The sequence below is a fragment of the Artemia sp. Qi Xiang Cuo genome, chromosome 5, assembly GCF_049724085.1.
Source record: "Artemia sp. Qi Xiang Cuo chromosome 5, ASM4972408v1, whole genome shotgun sequence".
NCBI lineage: Eukaryota > Metazoa > Arthropoda > Branchiopoda > Anostraca > Artemiidae > Artemia > Artemia sp. Qi Xiang Cuo.
The window spans coordinates 42,197,628-42,212,391 of NC_142798.1; the positions used below are offsets into that span (position 1 = coordinate 42,197,628).

General features: G+C 33.1%; 1 protein-coding gene across 2 annotated transcripts in view; it reads left to right on the forward strand.

Moving 5' to 3' along the window:
* The window catches only part of LOC148952156 (proto-oncogene tyrosine-protein kinase receptor Ret-like), a 436,938-nt gene that overhangs the window by 106,290 nt on the left and 315,884 nt on the right, over positions 1–14,764 (forward strand). For both annotated transcript variants that reach the window (XM_089088861.1, XM_089088862.1), the window contains one exon: positions 13,133–13,401. In XM_089088861.1, coding sequence (XP_088944987.1) covers positions 13,133–13,401 — 269 coding nt within the window. The remainder of the gene's footprint in view (positions 1–13,132; positions 13,402–14,764) is intronic.

Here is a 14,764-nt window from a genome sequence, read left to right on the forward strand (position 1 = left end):
TCAATTTACAATTTCCTCAATGAAGTCAAGGAAAGTTCAAGTTTTCTTCTGAATTTTACCAAAGAACGTGCTCCAATTCTAATTTATCCAGAGAAAACAAAAATCTTCCACTTCAGTTCTTTATTTCACAAAGAAATAAAGAAATTTAAAGTACAATTCTAAATTTTTAGGTGGAAGATAGAAAAAGTAATACCATACTTGTGAATATTTTCCCGGAAGATAAAAAGTTCTAGTTCAATTTACAATTTCCTCAATGAAGTCAAGGAAAGTTCAAGTTATCTTCTGAATTTTACAAAAGAACACGCTACAATTCTAATTTTTTCAGAGAAAACAAAAATCTTCCACTTCAGTTCTTTATTTCGCAAAGACATAAAGAAATTTAAAGTTCAATTCTAATTTTTCGGTGGAAGATAGAAAAAGCAATACCATACATGTGAATATTTTCCCGGAAAATAAAAAGTTCTAGTTCAATTTAAAATTTTCTCAATGAAGTTAAGGAGAGTTCAAGTTTTCTTCTGAATTTTACTAAAGAACACGCTTCAATTCTAATTTCACCAGAGAAAACAAAAATCTTCCACTTCAGTTCTTTATTTCACAAAGACATAAAGAAATTTAAAGCTCAATTCTAATTTTTCGGTGGAAGATAGAAAAAGTAATACCATACTTGTGAATATTTTCCCGGAATATAAAAAGTTCTAGTTCAATTTACAGTTTCCTCAATGAAGTCAAGAAAAGTTCAAGTTCTCTTCTGAATTTTAACAAAGAACACGCTTCAATTCTAATTTTTTCAGAGAAAACAAAAATCTTCCACTTCAGTTCTTTATTTCACAAAGACATAAAGAAATTTAAAGTTCAATTCTAAATTTTTCGGTGGAAGATAGAAAAACCAATACCATACATGTGAATATTTCCCCGGAACATAAAAAGTTCTAGTTCAATTTAAAGTTTCCTCAACGAAGTGAAGAAAGGTTCAAGTTTTCTTCTGAATTTTACTAAAGAACAAAATTCAATTCTAATTTAACCAGAGAAAATAAAAATCTTCAACTTCAGTTCTTTATTTCACAAAGACATAAAGAAATTTAAAGTTCAATTCTAAATTTTTCGGTGGAAGATAGAAAAAGTAATACCATACTTGTGAATATTTCCCCGGAAGATAAAAAGTTCTAGTTCAATTTACAGTTTCCTCAACGAAGTGAAGAAAAGTTCAAGTTCTCTTCTGAATTTTACAAAATAATAAAATTCAATTCTAATTTATTCAGATAAAAAAAAAATCTTCAACTTCAGTTCTTTATTTAACAAAGAAATAAAGAAATTTAAAGTACAATTCTAAATTTTTCGGTGGAAGATAGAAAAAGAAATACCATACTTGTGAATATTTTCCCGGAAAATAAAAAGTTCTAGTTCAAGTTATAATTTCCTCTACGAGGTGAAGAAAGGTTCAAGTTCTCTACTTAATTTTACCAAAGAACAAAATTCAATTCTAATTTCAACAGAGAAAATAAAAATCTTCCACTTCAGTTCTCTATTTCACAAAGACATAAAGAAATTTAAAGTACAATTCTAAATTTTTCGGTGTAAGATAGAAAAAGTAATACCATACCTGTGAATATTTTCCCGGAAAATAAAAAGTTCTAGTTCAATTTACAATTTCCTCAACGAAGTCAAGGAAAGTTCAAGTTCTCTTCTGAATTTTACCAAAGAACAATCTTCAAGTCTAAATTCACCAGAGAAAATAAAAATCTTCCACTTCAGTTCTTTATTTCACAAAGACATAAAGAAATTTAAAGTACAATTCTAAATTTTTCTGTGAAAGATAGAAAAAGTAATACCAGACCTGTGAATATTTTCTTGGAAAATAAATAGTTCTAGTTCAATTTGCAAGTTCCTCAACGAAGTGAAGAAAGGTTCAAGTTCTCTTCTGAATTTTACTAAAGAACAAAATTCAATTCTAATTTCACCAGAAAAAATAAAAATCTTCCAATTCAGTTATTTATTTCACAAAGACATAAAGAAATTCAAAGTTCAATTCTAAATTTTTATGATGAAGATAGAAAAATTAATACCAAACTTGTGAATATTTTCCCTGAAGATAAAAAGTTCTAGTTCAATTTACAGTTTCCTCAAAGAAGTGAAGAAATGTTCAAGTTCTCTTCTGAATTTTACCAAAGAATAAAATTCAATTATAATTTCACCAGAGAAAATAAAAATCTTCCACTTCAGTTCTTTATTTCACAAAGACATAAAGAAATTTAAAGTTCAATTCTAAATTTTTAGGAGGAAGATAGAAAAAGCAATACCATACTTGTGAATATTTTCCCTTAAGATAAAAAGTTCTAGTTCAATTTACAGTTTCCTCAACGAAGTCAAGGAAAGTTCAAGTTCTATTCTGAATTTTACCAACGAACAAAATTCAATTCTAATTTCACCAGAGAGAATAAAAAACTTCAACTTCAGTTCTCTATTTCACACAGACATAAAGAAATATAAAGTTCAATTCTAAATTTTTCGGTGGAAGATAGAAAAAGAAATACCATACAAGTGAATATTTTCACTGAAAATAAAAAGTTCTAGTTCAATTTACAATTTACTCACTTAAGTCAAGTAAATTTCCAGTTCTCTTCTGAATTTTACCAAAGAACAAAATTCAATTCTAATTTCACAAGAGAGAATAAAAATCTTCCACTTCAGTTATTTATTTCACAAAGACATAAATAAATTTAAAGTACAATTCTAAATTTTTCGGTGGAAGATAGAAAAAGTAATACAATACCTGTGAATATTTTCCCGGACAATAAAAAGTTCTAGTTCAATTTTAAATGTCATCAACGAAGTGAAGAAATGTTCAAGTTCTCTTCTGAATTTTACTAAAGAACAAAATTCAATTCTAATTTCACCAGAGAAAATAAAAATCTTCCACTTCAGTTCTCTATTTCACAAATACATAAATAAATTTAAAGTACAATTCTAAATTTTTCGGTGGAAGATAGAAAAAGTAATACCCTACATGTGATTATTTTCACGGAAGATAAAAGGTTCTAGTTCTATTTAAAATTTTCTCAACGAAGTCAATTAATGTTCAAGTACTCTTCTGAATTTTAATAAAGAACAAAATTCAATTCTAAGTTCACCAGAGAAAATAATAATCTTCCACTTCAGTTCTCTATTTCACAAAGACATAAAGAAATTTAAAGTTCAATTCTAAATTTTTCGGTGGAATATAGAAAAAGAAATACAATACTTGTGAATATTTTCCCGGAAGATATAAAGTTCTAGTTCAATTTACAGTTTTCTCAATGAAGTCAAGGAAAGGTTCAAGTTCTCTTCTGAATTTTACTAAAGAACAAAATTCAATTCTAATTTCACCAGAGAAAATAAAAATCTTCCACTTCAGTTATTTATTTCACAAAGACATAAAGAAATTTAAAGTAAAATTCTAATTTTTCGGTGGAAGATAGAAAAAGAAATACCATATTGGTGAATATTTTCCCGGACGATAAAAAGTTCTAGTTCAAATTACAATTTCCTCAACGAAGTGAAGAAAGTTTCAAGTTCTCTTCTGAATTTTAATAAAGTACAAAATTCAATTCTAATTTCACCAGAAAAAATAAAAATCTTCCACTTCAGTTCTCTATTTCACAAAGACATAAATAAATTTAAAGTTCAATTCTAAATTTTTCGGTGGAAGATAGAAAAAGTAATACCATACCTGTGAATATTTTCTCGGAAGATATAAAGTTCTAGTTCAATTTAAAATTTTCTCAACGAAGTCAAGGAAAGTTCAAGTTCTCTTCTGAATTTTACTAAAGAACAAAATTCAATTCTAATTTCACCAGAGAAAATAAAAATCTTCCACTTCAGTTCTCTATTTCACAAAGACATAAATAAAATTAAACTTCAATTCTAAATTTTTCGTTGGAATATAGAAAAAGTAATACCATACCTGTGAATATTTTCCCGGAAGATAAAAGTTCTAGTTCAATTTAAAATTTTCTCAACGAAGTCAAGGAAAGTTCAAGTTCTCTTCTGAATTTTCTCAATGAACACACTTCAATTCTAATTTCACCAGAGAAAATAAAAATCTTCCACTTCAGTTCCTTATTTCTCACAGACATAAAGAAATTCAAAGTTCAATTCTAAATTTTTCGATGGAAGATAGAAAAAGTAATACCATACTTGTGAATATTTTCACGGAAGATAAAAAGTTCTAGTTCAATTTAAAATTTTCTCAACGAAGTCAAGGAAAGTTCAAGTTCTCTTCTGAACTTTACCAAAGAACACGCTTCAATTCTAATTTTTTCAGAGAAAACAAAAATCTTACACTTCAGTTCTTTATTTCACAAAGACATAAAGAAATTTAAAGTTCAATTCTAATTTTTCGGTTTGTTATTGAAAATTAATGCCATACTTGTGATTATATTTACGAAAGATAAAAAGTTCTACTTCAATTTTAAATTTCCCAGGAAGATAAAAAGTTCTAGTTCAACTTGCTATTATCTTTGTGAAAACACACAAACTCAGAAAAAATGTTCAATGTTCCTTTAGTACCTATGCAATTAGACTAAAAATGAAGATATTTATTAAGAGTTTCAACTCGTTATGGCTAAGTTTGCTAAAAACAAGCTATTTTCTTGCGAAAACACACAAAATCAGAAAAAAATGTTCAATGTTCCTTAATCACATACGCAATTAGGCTTAAATGAAGATATTTATGCAGAGTTTCAACTCGATATGGCTAAGTTTGCTAAAAACAAGCTATTTTCTTGCGAAAACACACGAAATCAGAAAAAATATTGTTAGGTTAGGTTAAGTTAGATTAGGTTAGGTTAGCCTACGTACGCGCGCAGAGAGTTTAAGTTAGGTTAGATTAAGTTAGGTTAGATTAAGTTAGGTTAGGCTAGGTTAGCCTACGTACGCGCGCGTACGTATGCTATCCGCGCCTCCCCTCACTTAAGATAACCTAAATTACTATACCCACACATCACCACGATTCGCGCGTACGTCGTCGAAACTCAACTCATCTAAAGTAAAATAAAATAACAATATTTTTCTGATTTCGTGTGTTTTCGCAAGAAAATAGCTTGTTTTTAGCAAACTTAGCCATATCGAGTTGAAACTCTGCATAAATATCTTCATTTAATCCTAAGTGCGTAGGTGCTTAAGGAACATTGAAAATTTTTTTCTGATTTTGTGTGTTTTCGCACGAAAATAGCTTGTTTTTAGCAAACTTAGCCATAGAGAGTTGAAACTCTGCATAAATATCTTCATTTTTAGTCTAATTGCATAGGTACTAAAGGAACATTGAACATTTTTCTGAGTTTGTGTGTTTTCACAAAGATAATAGCAAGTTGAACTAGAACTTTTATCTTCCGGGGAAATTTAAAATTGAAGTAGAACTTTTATCTTCCGTAAAAATAATCACAAGTATGGCATTAATTTTCTATCACCCACCGAAAAATTAGAATTGAACTTTAAATTTCTCTATGTCTTTGTGAAATAAAGAACTGAAGTGGAAAATTTTGTTTTCTCTGAAAAAATTAGAATTGAAGCGTGTTCTTTGGTAAAGTTCAGAAGAGAACTTGAACTTTCCTTGACTTCGTTGAGAAAATTTTAAATTGAACTAGAACTTTTTATCTTCCGTGAAAATATTCACAAGTATGGTATTACTTTTCTATCTTCCATCGAAAATTTTAGAATTGAACTTTGAATTTCTTTATGTTTTTGCGAAATAAGGAACTGAAGTGGAAGATTTTTATTTTCTCTGGAGAAATTAGAATTGAAGTGTGTTCATTGAGAAAATTCAGAGAGAACTTGAACTTTCCTTGACTTCGTTGAGAAAATTTTAAATTGAACTAGAACTTTTATCTTCCGTGAAAATATTCACAGGTATGGTATTACTTTTCTATCTTCCACCGAAAAATTTAGAATTGAACTTTAAATTTCTTTATGTCTTTGTGAAATAGAGAACTGAAGTGGAAGATTTTTATTTTCTCTGGTGAAATTAGAATTGAATTTTGTTCTTTAGTAAAATTCAGAAGAGAACTTGAACTTTCCTTGACTTCGTTGAGAAAATTTTAAATTGAACTAGAACTTATATCTTCCGTGAAAATATTCAGAGGTATGGTATTACTTTTTCTATCAACCACCGAAACTTTTAGAATTGAACTTTGAATTTCTTTATGTCTTTGTGAAATAGAGAACTGAAATAGAATATTTTTATTTTCTCTGGTGAAATTAGTATTGACTTTTTTTATTTATTAATAATCAGTTTATTCCTTGAACTTTTCTTCACTTCGTTGAGAAAATTTTAAATTGAACTAGAACTTTTATCTTCCGTGAAAATATTCACAGGTATGGTATTACTTTTTCTATCTTCCACCGAAAAATTTAGAATTGAACTTTAAATTTCTTTATGTCTTTGTGAAATAGAGAACTGAAGTGGAAGATTTTTATTTTCTCTGGTGAAATTAGAATTGAATTTTGTTCTTTAGTAAAATTCAGAAGAGAACTTGAACCTTTCTTCACTTCGTTGAGAAACTGTAAATTGAACTAGAACTTTTTATCTTCCGGGAAAATATTCTCAAGTATGGTATTGCTTTTTCTATCTTCCACCGAAAAATTTAGAATTTTACTTTGAATTTCTTTATGTCATTGTTAAATAGAGATCTGATGTGGAAGATTTTTATTTTCTCTGTTGACATTAGAATTGAATTTTGTTCTTTAGTAAAATTCAGAAGAGAACCTGAACTTTCATTTACTTCAGAGAGTACACTGTCAATTGAACTAGAACTTTCTATCTTACGTGAAAATATTCACAAGTATGTTATTACTTTTTCAATCTTCCATCGAAAAATTTAGAATTGAACTTTAAATTTCTTTATGTCTTTGTGAAATAGAGAACTGAAGTGGAAGATTTTTATTTTCTCTGGTGAAATTAGAATTGAATTTTGTTCTTTAGTAAAATTCAGAGAGAACTTGAACTTTCCTTGACTTCGTTGAGAAAATTTTAAATTGAACTAGAACTTTTATCTTCCGTGAAAATATTCACAGGTATGGTATTACTTTTTCTATCTTCCACCGAAAAATTTAGAATTGTACTTTAAATTTCTTTATGTCTTTGTGAAATAGAGAACTGAAGTGGAAGATTTTATTTTCTCTGGTGAAATTAGAATTGAATTTTGTTCTTTGGTAAAATTCAGAGAAAACTTGAACTTTCCTTGACTTCATTGAGAAATTGTAAATTGAACTAGAACTTTTATTTTCCGGAAAATATTCACTAGTATGGTAGTGCATTTTATCTATACCTGATATAAATTTAGTATTGAACTTTAAATTTATTTATGTATTAGTGAAATAATGAACTGAAGTGGAAGATTTTTGTTTTATCTGGTGAAATTAGAATAGAATATTGTGATGTTTTAAAATTAAGACGGAACCTTGAACTTTCCTTGACTTCTTTGAGAAATTGTAAATTGAACTAGAACTTTTATCTTCCAGGAAAATATTCACAAGTATGGTATTACTTTTTCTATCTTCCTCTAAAAATTTAGAATTGAACTTTAAATTTCTTTATGTCTTTGTGAAATAAAGAACTGAAGTGGAAGATTTTATTTTCTCTGGTGAAATTAGAATTGAATTTTATTCTTTGGTAAAATTCAGAGAGAACTTGAACTTTCTTTACTACGTTGAGTAAATTGCAAATTGAACGAGAACTTTTTATCTTCATGGAAAATATTCACAGGTATGGTATTACTTTTTCTATCTTCCACCGAAAAATTTAGAATTGAACTTTGAATTTCTTTATGTATTTGTGAAATAGATAACTGAAGTGGAAGATTTTATTTTCTCTGGTGAAATTAGAATTGAATTTTGTTCTTTAGTAAAATTCAGAAGAGAACTTGAACCTTTCTTCACTTCGTTGAGGAAATTGCAAATTGAACTAGAACTTTTTATCTTCCGTGAAAATATTCACAGGTATGGTATTACTTTTTCTATCTTCCACCGAAAAATTTAGAATTGTACTTTAAATTTCTTTATGTCTTTGTGAAATAGAGAACTGAAGTGGAAGATTTTTATTTTCTCTGGTGAAATTAGAATTGAAGCGTGTTCTTTAGTAAAATTCAGAAGAGAACTTGAACTTTCATTGACTTCGTTGAGGAAATTTTAAATTGCACGATAACATTTTATTTTCCGGGGAAATATTCACATGTATTGTATTACTTTTTCTATCTTTCACCGAAAAATTTAGAATTGTACTTTATATTTCTTTATGTCTTTGCGAGATAGAGACCTGACTTTGACGTTTTTTATTTTGTGTGTTGAAAGTAGAATTGAATTGTGTTCTTTGGTAAAATTCAGAAGAGAACGAGCCCCTTAAGTCTCTTCTTTGATTAAATGAGAACTAGACCTAGAACATTGGATCGTCAGTGAAAATATTCACAAGTCTGGTATTGATTTTTCTATCTTCCACCGAAAAATTTAGTCTTGAACTGTCTATTTATTTATTTCTGTGAAATAAATAACTGAATTGGAAGATTTTATTTTTCTATGAATAAATTAGAATTGAATTTTATTCTTTGGTAAAATTCAGAAGAGAACTTGAACTTTCCTTGACTTCATTGAGAAACTGTAAATTGAACTATAACTTTTTATCTTCCGGGGAAATATTCACAAGTATGGTATTACTTTTTCTATCTTCCACCGAAAAATTTAGAATTGAACTTTAAATTTCTTTATGCCTTTGTGAAATAAAGAACTGAAGTGGAAGATTTTGTTTTCTCTGGTGAAATTAGAATTGAATTTTGTTCTTTAGTAAAATTCAGAAGAAAACTTGAACCTTTCTTCACTTCGTTGAGAAATTGTAAATTGAACTAGAACTTTTTATTTTCCTGTAAAATATTCACCAGTATTGTAGTGAGTGTACTATCGTACACCTAAAAATTAGATTTGTACTTTAAATTTATTTATGTCTTTGCTAAATAAAGAACTGAAGTGGACGAGTTTTGTTTTCTATGACCAAATTATAAATGAAGAGTGTTCTTTTGTAAAATTCAGAGAGAACTTGAACTTTCCTTGACTTCATTGAGAAACTGTAAATTGAACTAGAACTTTTATCTTCCGGGAAAATATTCACAAGTATGGTATTGCTTTTCTATCTTCCACCAAAACATTTAGAATTGAACTTTAAATTTCTTTATGTCTTTGTGAAATAAAGAACTGAAGTGGAAGATTTTATTTTCTCTGGTGAAATTAGAATTGAATTTTGTTCTTTAGTAAAATTCAGAAGAGAACTTGAACTTTCATTGACTTCATTGAGGAAATTTTAAATTGAACTAGAACTTTTATTTTCCGGGAAAATATTCACATGTATGGTATTGCTTTTTCTATCTTCCACCGAAAAATTTAGAATTGTACTTTAAATTTCTTTATGTCTTTGCGAAATAAGAACTGAAGTGGAAGATTTTGTTTTCTCTGAAAAAATTAGAATTGAAGCGTGTTCTTTGGTAAAATTCAGAGAAAAACTTGAACTTTCCTTGACTTCATTGAGAAACTGTAAATTGAACTAGAACTTTTATCTTCCGGGAAAATATTCACAAGTATGGTATTGCTTTTTCTATCTTCCACCGAAAAATTTAGAATTGAACTTTAAATTTCTTTATTTCTTTGTGAAATAAAGAACTGAAGTGGAAGATTTTTTTTTTCTCTGGAGAAATTAGAATTGGAGCACGTTATTTGGTAAAATTCAGAAGAAAACTTGAACTTTTTTATCTTCTGCGAAAAATTTGGAACAGTATTTTAAATTTTTCATCTCTTCGAGACAGATCTGAACTAAAGTGGAAAATTTTTATATTATTTTTAAAATTAGAATTTATTAAAAACTAATTTCTTTTTAATTGAGATAGTGGATGAAAAAGATAAGTACTTCAAGTTGGAAAATGGTTTTATGAAGTGACATTATGAAAGGAAATTGTTCTAAAAGGATATAATAAAGCCATAAAAAGTGTTAAAAATGGAGAGGGGTTCTTTGGAGGGGTCCGGGGAGGGCGTTTGGGGATCCAGGGGCCCTTGAGGGGGGGAGTGGTCATATGGGAGCCTGAGGGGCCCTGTGGGGACCGGGGTGAGCCTTTGGGGGTCTGGGGAGGGTCTTTGCACGTCTGAGAGGGTCCTGGAGGACCGACTGGTCCTTTAGGAGCCCGGTGGACCTTTGAGGACCGGGTGAGGGCCTTGGGGGGTCCGGGGCGCCCTTGTGCACCGAGTGGGACCTTTGGGGCCCGGTGGGTCCGGTGGGGGTCGGAGCGACACTTGCGGACCGGGGGAGGACCTTGGGGGTCCGGGGGTCCCTGTGGGGTGCGGTGGTCCCTTTGGGAGCCCGGTGGACCGGTGTGGACCAGGTGAGGGTGGGTGGGGGTCCAGGGGGTCCTTTGGGAGCGTGGGGGACCTGTGAGGACCGGCGGCCTCCTTCGGGGTTGGGGTGGAGCACTCGGGGCCCTGTGGGAGCCCTGGGTGCCCGGGGAGGGCCGGTGGGGACCGGTGGCGGGCGTTTGGGGATCTGGTGGACCTGGGGCGACCGGAGAGGGGCGTTGGGTTGGTATCGGGTATGGTCTGTTTAGGGTCGGGGGCCCGTTGGGGGCCTGGTGGACCGTTGGGACCGGGAGAGGGACGTTGGGGACGGGTGGTGGACCTGTGGGGGCGCGGGGCTGGCCTTTTTAGGGTCTGGGGGCCGTGGGGTGCCTGGTGTACCGTTGGGCCCGGGAGAGGGCCGGTGGGGACGGGTGGAGGCCCTTTGGGGGTCAGGGGGGTCCTTGAGCCCGGATTGGGCCCTGTGGGGCCCGGTGGGTCCGTGGGGGGTCTGGGGTCCCTTTGGGTGCCCGGTGGACCTTTGGGGACCGGGTGTGGGCCTTTGGGTGCGGGGGGGCCCTTTGCGGTCCGGTGGCGTCCATCGGGGTCGGGGTTGCGCCCTCGGGGCCCTTTGGGAACCCTGGGGGACCTTGGCGGCCCGGTGGGGGCCTTCGGGGTAGGGGTTGTGCAATGGGGGGCGGTGGGGTGCCCTTGGTTCCGGGGGTGGGCCTTTGGGGACCGGTGGTGGGCTTTTGGGGTTCTGGTGGACCTTTGGGGACCGGGGGGAGGGCTTTTGGGGTTGGGGGGGACCGTGGGGGCCCGGGGAGGGCTTTTGGGGCACTGGTGGACCGTGGGGGACCGGGGAGGACCTTTGGGGCTCGGGTATGGCCGTTTTAGGGCCTGGGGCCCTTTGGGTGCCTGGGGACCTTTGGGGACTGGGTGAGGGTCTTTGGGGGTCCGGGGGGGGGGTCCATTGGAATCCCAGAGAACCTTTGAGGACCGCTGGCTTCCTTAGGGGATGTGGTAGGGGGATCGGAACCTTTGGGAGTTTGGGGGGCTTTGAGGACCGGGGGCTTCCTTCGGGGTTGGGGTAGGAGGATTGGAACCCTTTGGGGTTGGGTTAGAGGACCTCACAACACTGTTCAAATGAAACTTGTGTATTATAACGACCACACTCAAAACCTCCTCCAAAATCTCTTCAAAAATCTTCTTTTAAAATGTCTCTATCTGTTTCACCGAAATAGTTCCATAACCTGTCTAAAACGGTTTCGCCCAAATAATCCCTAAACGCAAATTCAGCGTGTTCCTTTGTTATTGGCATCTCTGCGTCAATGCATTTCAAATTATATGGAAACCTTTTCGCGCGCTAAAACAATTCATCGCTAAGATGTTTCTTGCCTAATTGTTTCCATGGCCTGGGGTTATTAATATCCTTTGGAGTTCGACCAGTAGAACTGTTCCCGAGGCAAAGACATTAATGATTTTGGATCTATTCCTGGAGAAATGTTTCTAGGCGAAAATTTTTAAAGTCTGACAGATGATGTCATTGATTGATTGATCTGTCAAGAAAGGGAAATTTAAAGTCTGATAGATGATGTCATTGATTGATTGATCTGTCAAGAAAGGGAAATTAATTTGTTGTTTCTAGGGGGACTTATTGATTCACGATATGTGAATTGAGGTCGACAGCACAGGTGTTCTGACTCGTGACAGCACCACGTGGTTTATGGTTTTCCAAGTGAGAAACTCGTGACAGGACCACGTGGTTTATGGTTTTCCAAGTGAGAAAGTTCCTGTTTTTCAAATTCTCACTTGGAAAACAATGAATTTTCAAATTCTCACTTGAAAAACCATGAATTTTCAAATTCTCACTTGAAAAACCATAAAAACAGACATAAATGTGACAAAATTCATTGTTTTTAAAGTGAGAATTTGAAAATTCATGTATTTTCAAGTGAGAATTTGAAAAATTCATGGTTTTTCAAGTGAGAATTTCATCTGTTTTTTCATTCTCACTGAGAAAACCATAAACCACGTGGTACGTACGGGAGTCAATAAGGCCCTTCTACTGGTGACTAGCTCTCCTTGAACAGAATCATATACTTTTTTATTTTTTTTCTAAAATCGCTTCATTTTAAATGAACACAGTATGTGTAATCCGTTAGTGCCTTTGAAGCTAGCTAATTTGTAATAACTAGAAATTCATCGTTATTTTCAAATCTCTATTTATTGTTGTGTGTCTTTTGAGAATGACATTTGAAGTGACATATTGTTCTACGAGTGTAGCAACCCATTTTGAATTTTCAAAATCCGTGATTCCCTCAGTAGCTTTTACTCCTACGATTTCACTGTTATTTTTTGAAACTTAATATCTGATTTTTGTATCAGAGTTTAAACGATAACAATCAATTTTCTAAGTGCAACCAATTGGATGCCTTATCCAATCATGATTACCGACTTTTTTATTCTAACCTATCCCCCTTCCCCCAAAAAGTCTCAACAATTATCCCCAAAAATACTGAAAAATATTCAATACCAATATTTTAAACCGTTCATAATACATTTTCCTCTCCTAGCTCGAGTATTAATTTTACCAAAATTTTTGTCAATATGTGACTAAAGCTCCTCTCGAAGGCAAGTTAAATCTTTAAGAGTCAACAGTTGAACATACTTTCCCGATCCTCAACATTCGTCACCATAAAACTTTACAAAAAACTTATTTCTAAATTATATACAGATGTCTTTTTCAATTTTAAATTATTGACATCAATAGCTACTTCCAAGTTTTAATTTTTAGGATCTTCTATTATTTATATTCTGCCAAGCATGCCATCAACAGAAGTCACCCTATATGCCAAAATAGATTTTTATTTCAAAAACCTTACAAACTATAACTTCATGATCGAGTGTTACATCCAAGACATCAATTCAAATGTCTCTGAAAGACATGTACTGTTCTCGACATTGAGACTCCAAAGAGCATTTTTGGAAGTCCGAAAGAAGAGAGAATTACTAGGCGAGAACCTTCATTTTGACTTATATTTGGATAACAAAGGATTAGAAAAGGTATTTGTTTTTCCTTCTATTACTGGTTCTCTGCAACGCATTACAGTTTATAAGATTTCCTTTTCTCGGCTTCTTTTTCAGGAAGATGAGTGCTTATAAATTAATTTTCAATACGCCATCTTGTTTTATATGAAATATTAATATCAAGCTAGAGTTAAAATAAAAGAGTAATTTTCAACAATCGAATGTCCTTTAATGTAACTGTAATGTTGTTAATACAATGACTTGACAATAACTGTTTCATAATAGTCCAGGGTGTTATTACTTTACTAATCAGGGGAATTATACAGTCCCTAGAAAATTAATCGGTATGTATAACTGTTTTTTGAAATTCCATAGGGTTTAGTGATATTTGAGTTGATAAAATACTCATTATTTAAATGACATAAAAGGCTATTGAAAATCATGGTATCTGAACTTTTAGACATCATTTCACAAGACATGAATTTTAAATCATAGAAAAAGAAGAAAACGCTAGGAAATAACTGCAAGTTTTTATTACCGTCAGTAGTGGCGCCAATTCATGAAAATTAGGGGGAGGGCAAAATGTAGTTTTCAAAAACTAGAAAGGGAGCAATTTTGTGATTTTTCAATTTGTCCATTAAATATACCAAAAAGGCATTTTCCGATGAAAAAAAAAATGTATTTTTCAAAGTTTAGGGGCACAAAAATAGATTGATTTCCCAATTGACGCCACTGATTGTCAGTAATGGCTAACTGCTTGATAAAGAAACATTTTTTGTTTTAGCCCGCTAGACAGGGTAAAGCAAATCTGTTGTATTTTGTATTAAGACACGTGGTTGCTTTTGTGCTACCCTAACCGATTACTCGAAACTAGTAAGGTAATCCGTCAAAAACTTTGATCCATTGAGCTGTTGACTATAAATGCGGAATGTTTTAATCTTGCAAATTAATCAAGATTGATCGCATTGTTTTTCTTCTCAGAAAATCTACTTTTGACACACATTCAATGCCATATTTTGGGAATAAAAGATTCGATTTAAGAAGTATTTTGTCCTATAAATCAAATATTATTCTAATGTTTTGTTATATTTCCGTTTTTACTAATATAGTATGGGGAAAAAATAATAAAAAAATAAGGCGAGTATAACAGCAAATTATTCCCGTAACATATTAGCTTAAACGATGCTAATTAAACCAAATGTATAAAATCCATAACATAGGGTCCAATAGCTTAAGAGTGCATCAATAGTTAAAGCCAATGAAGAATTTCTAGCCTCATTTATTGGGGCCCTTGCCTCCGACCTAAAATTTTTATTCTCGTATATTTGGCTTCTCGTGTCCTAAATATTTAACATCTGTGAGTTTTTGAACGACAAGGATAAAATTTATCCTTGACCCA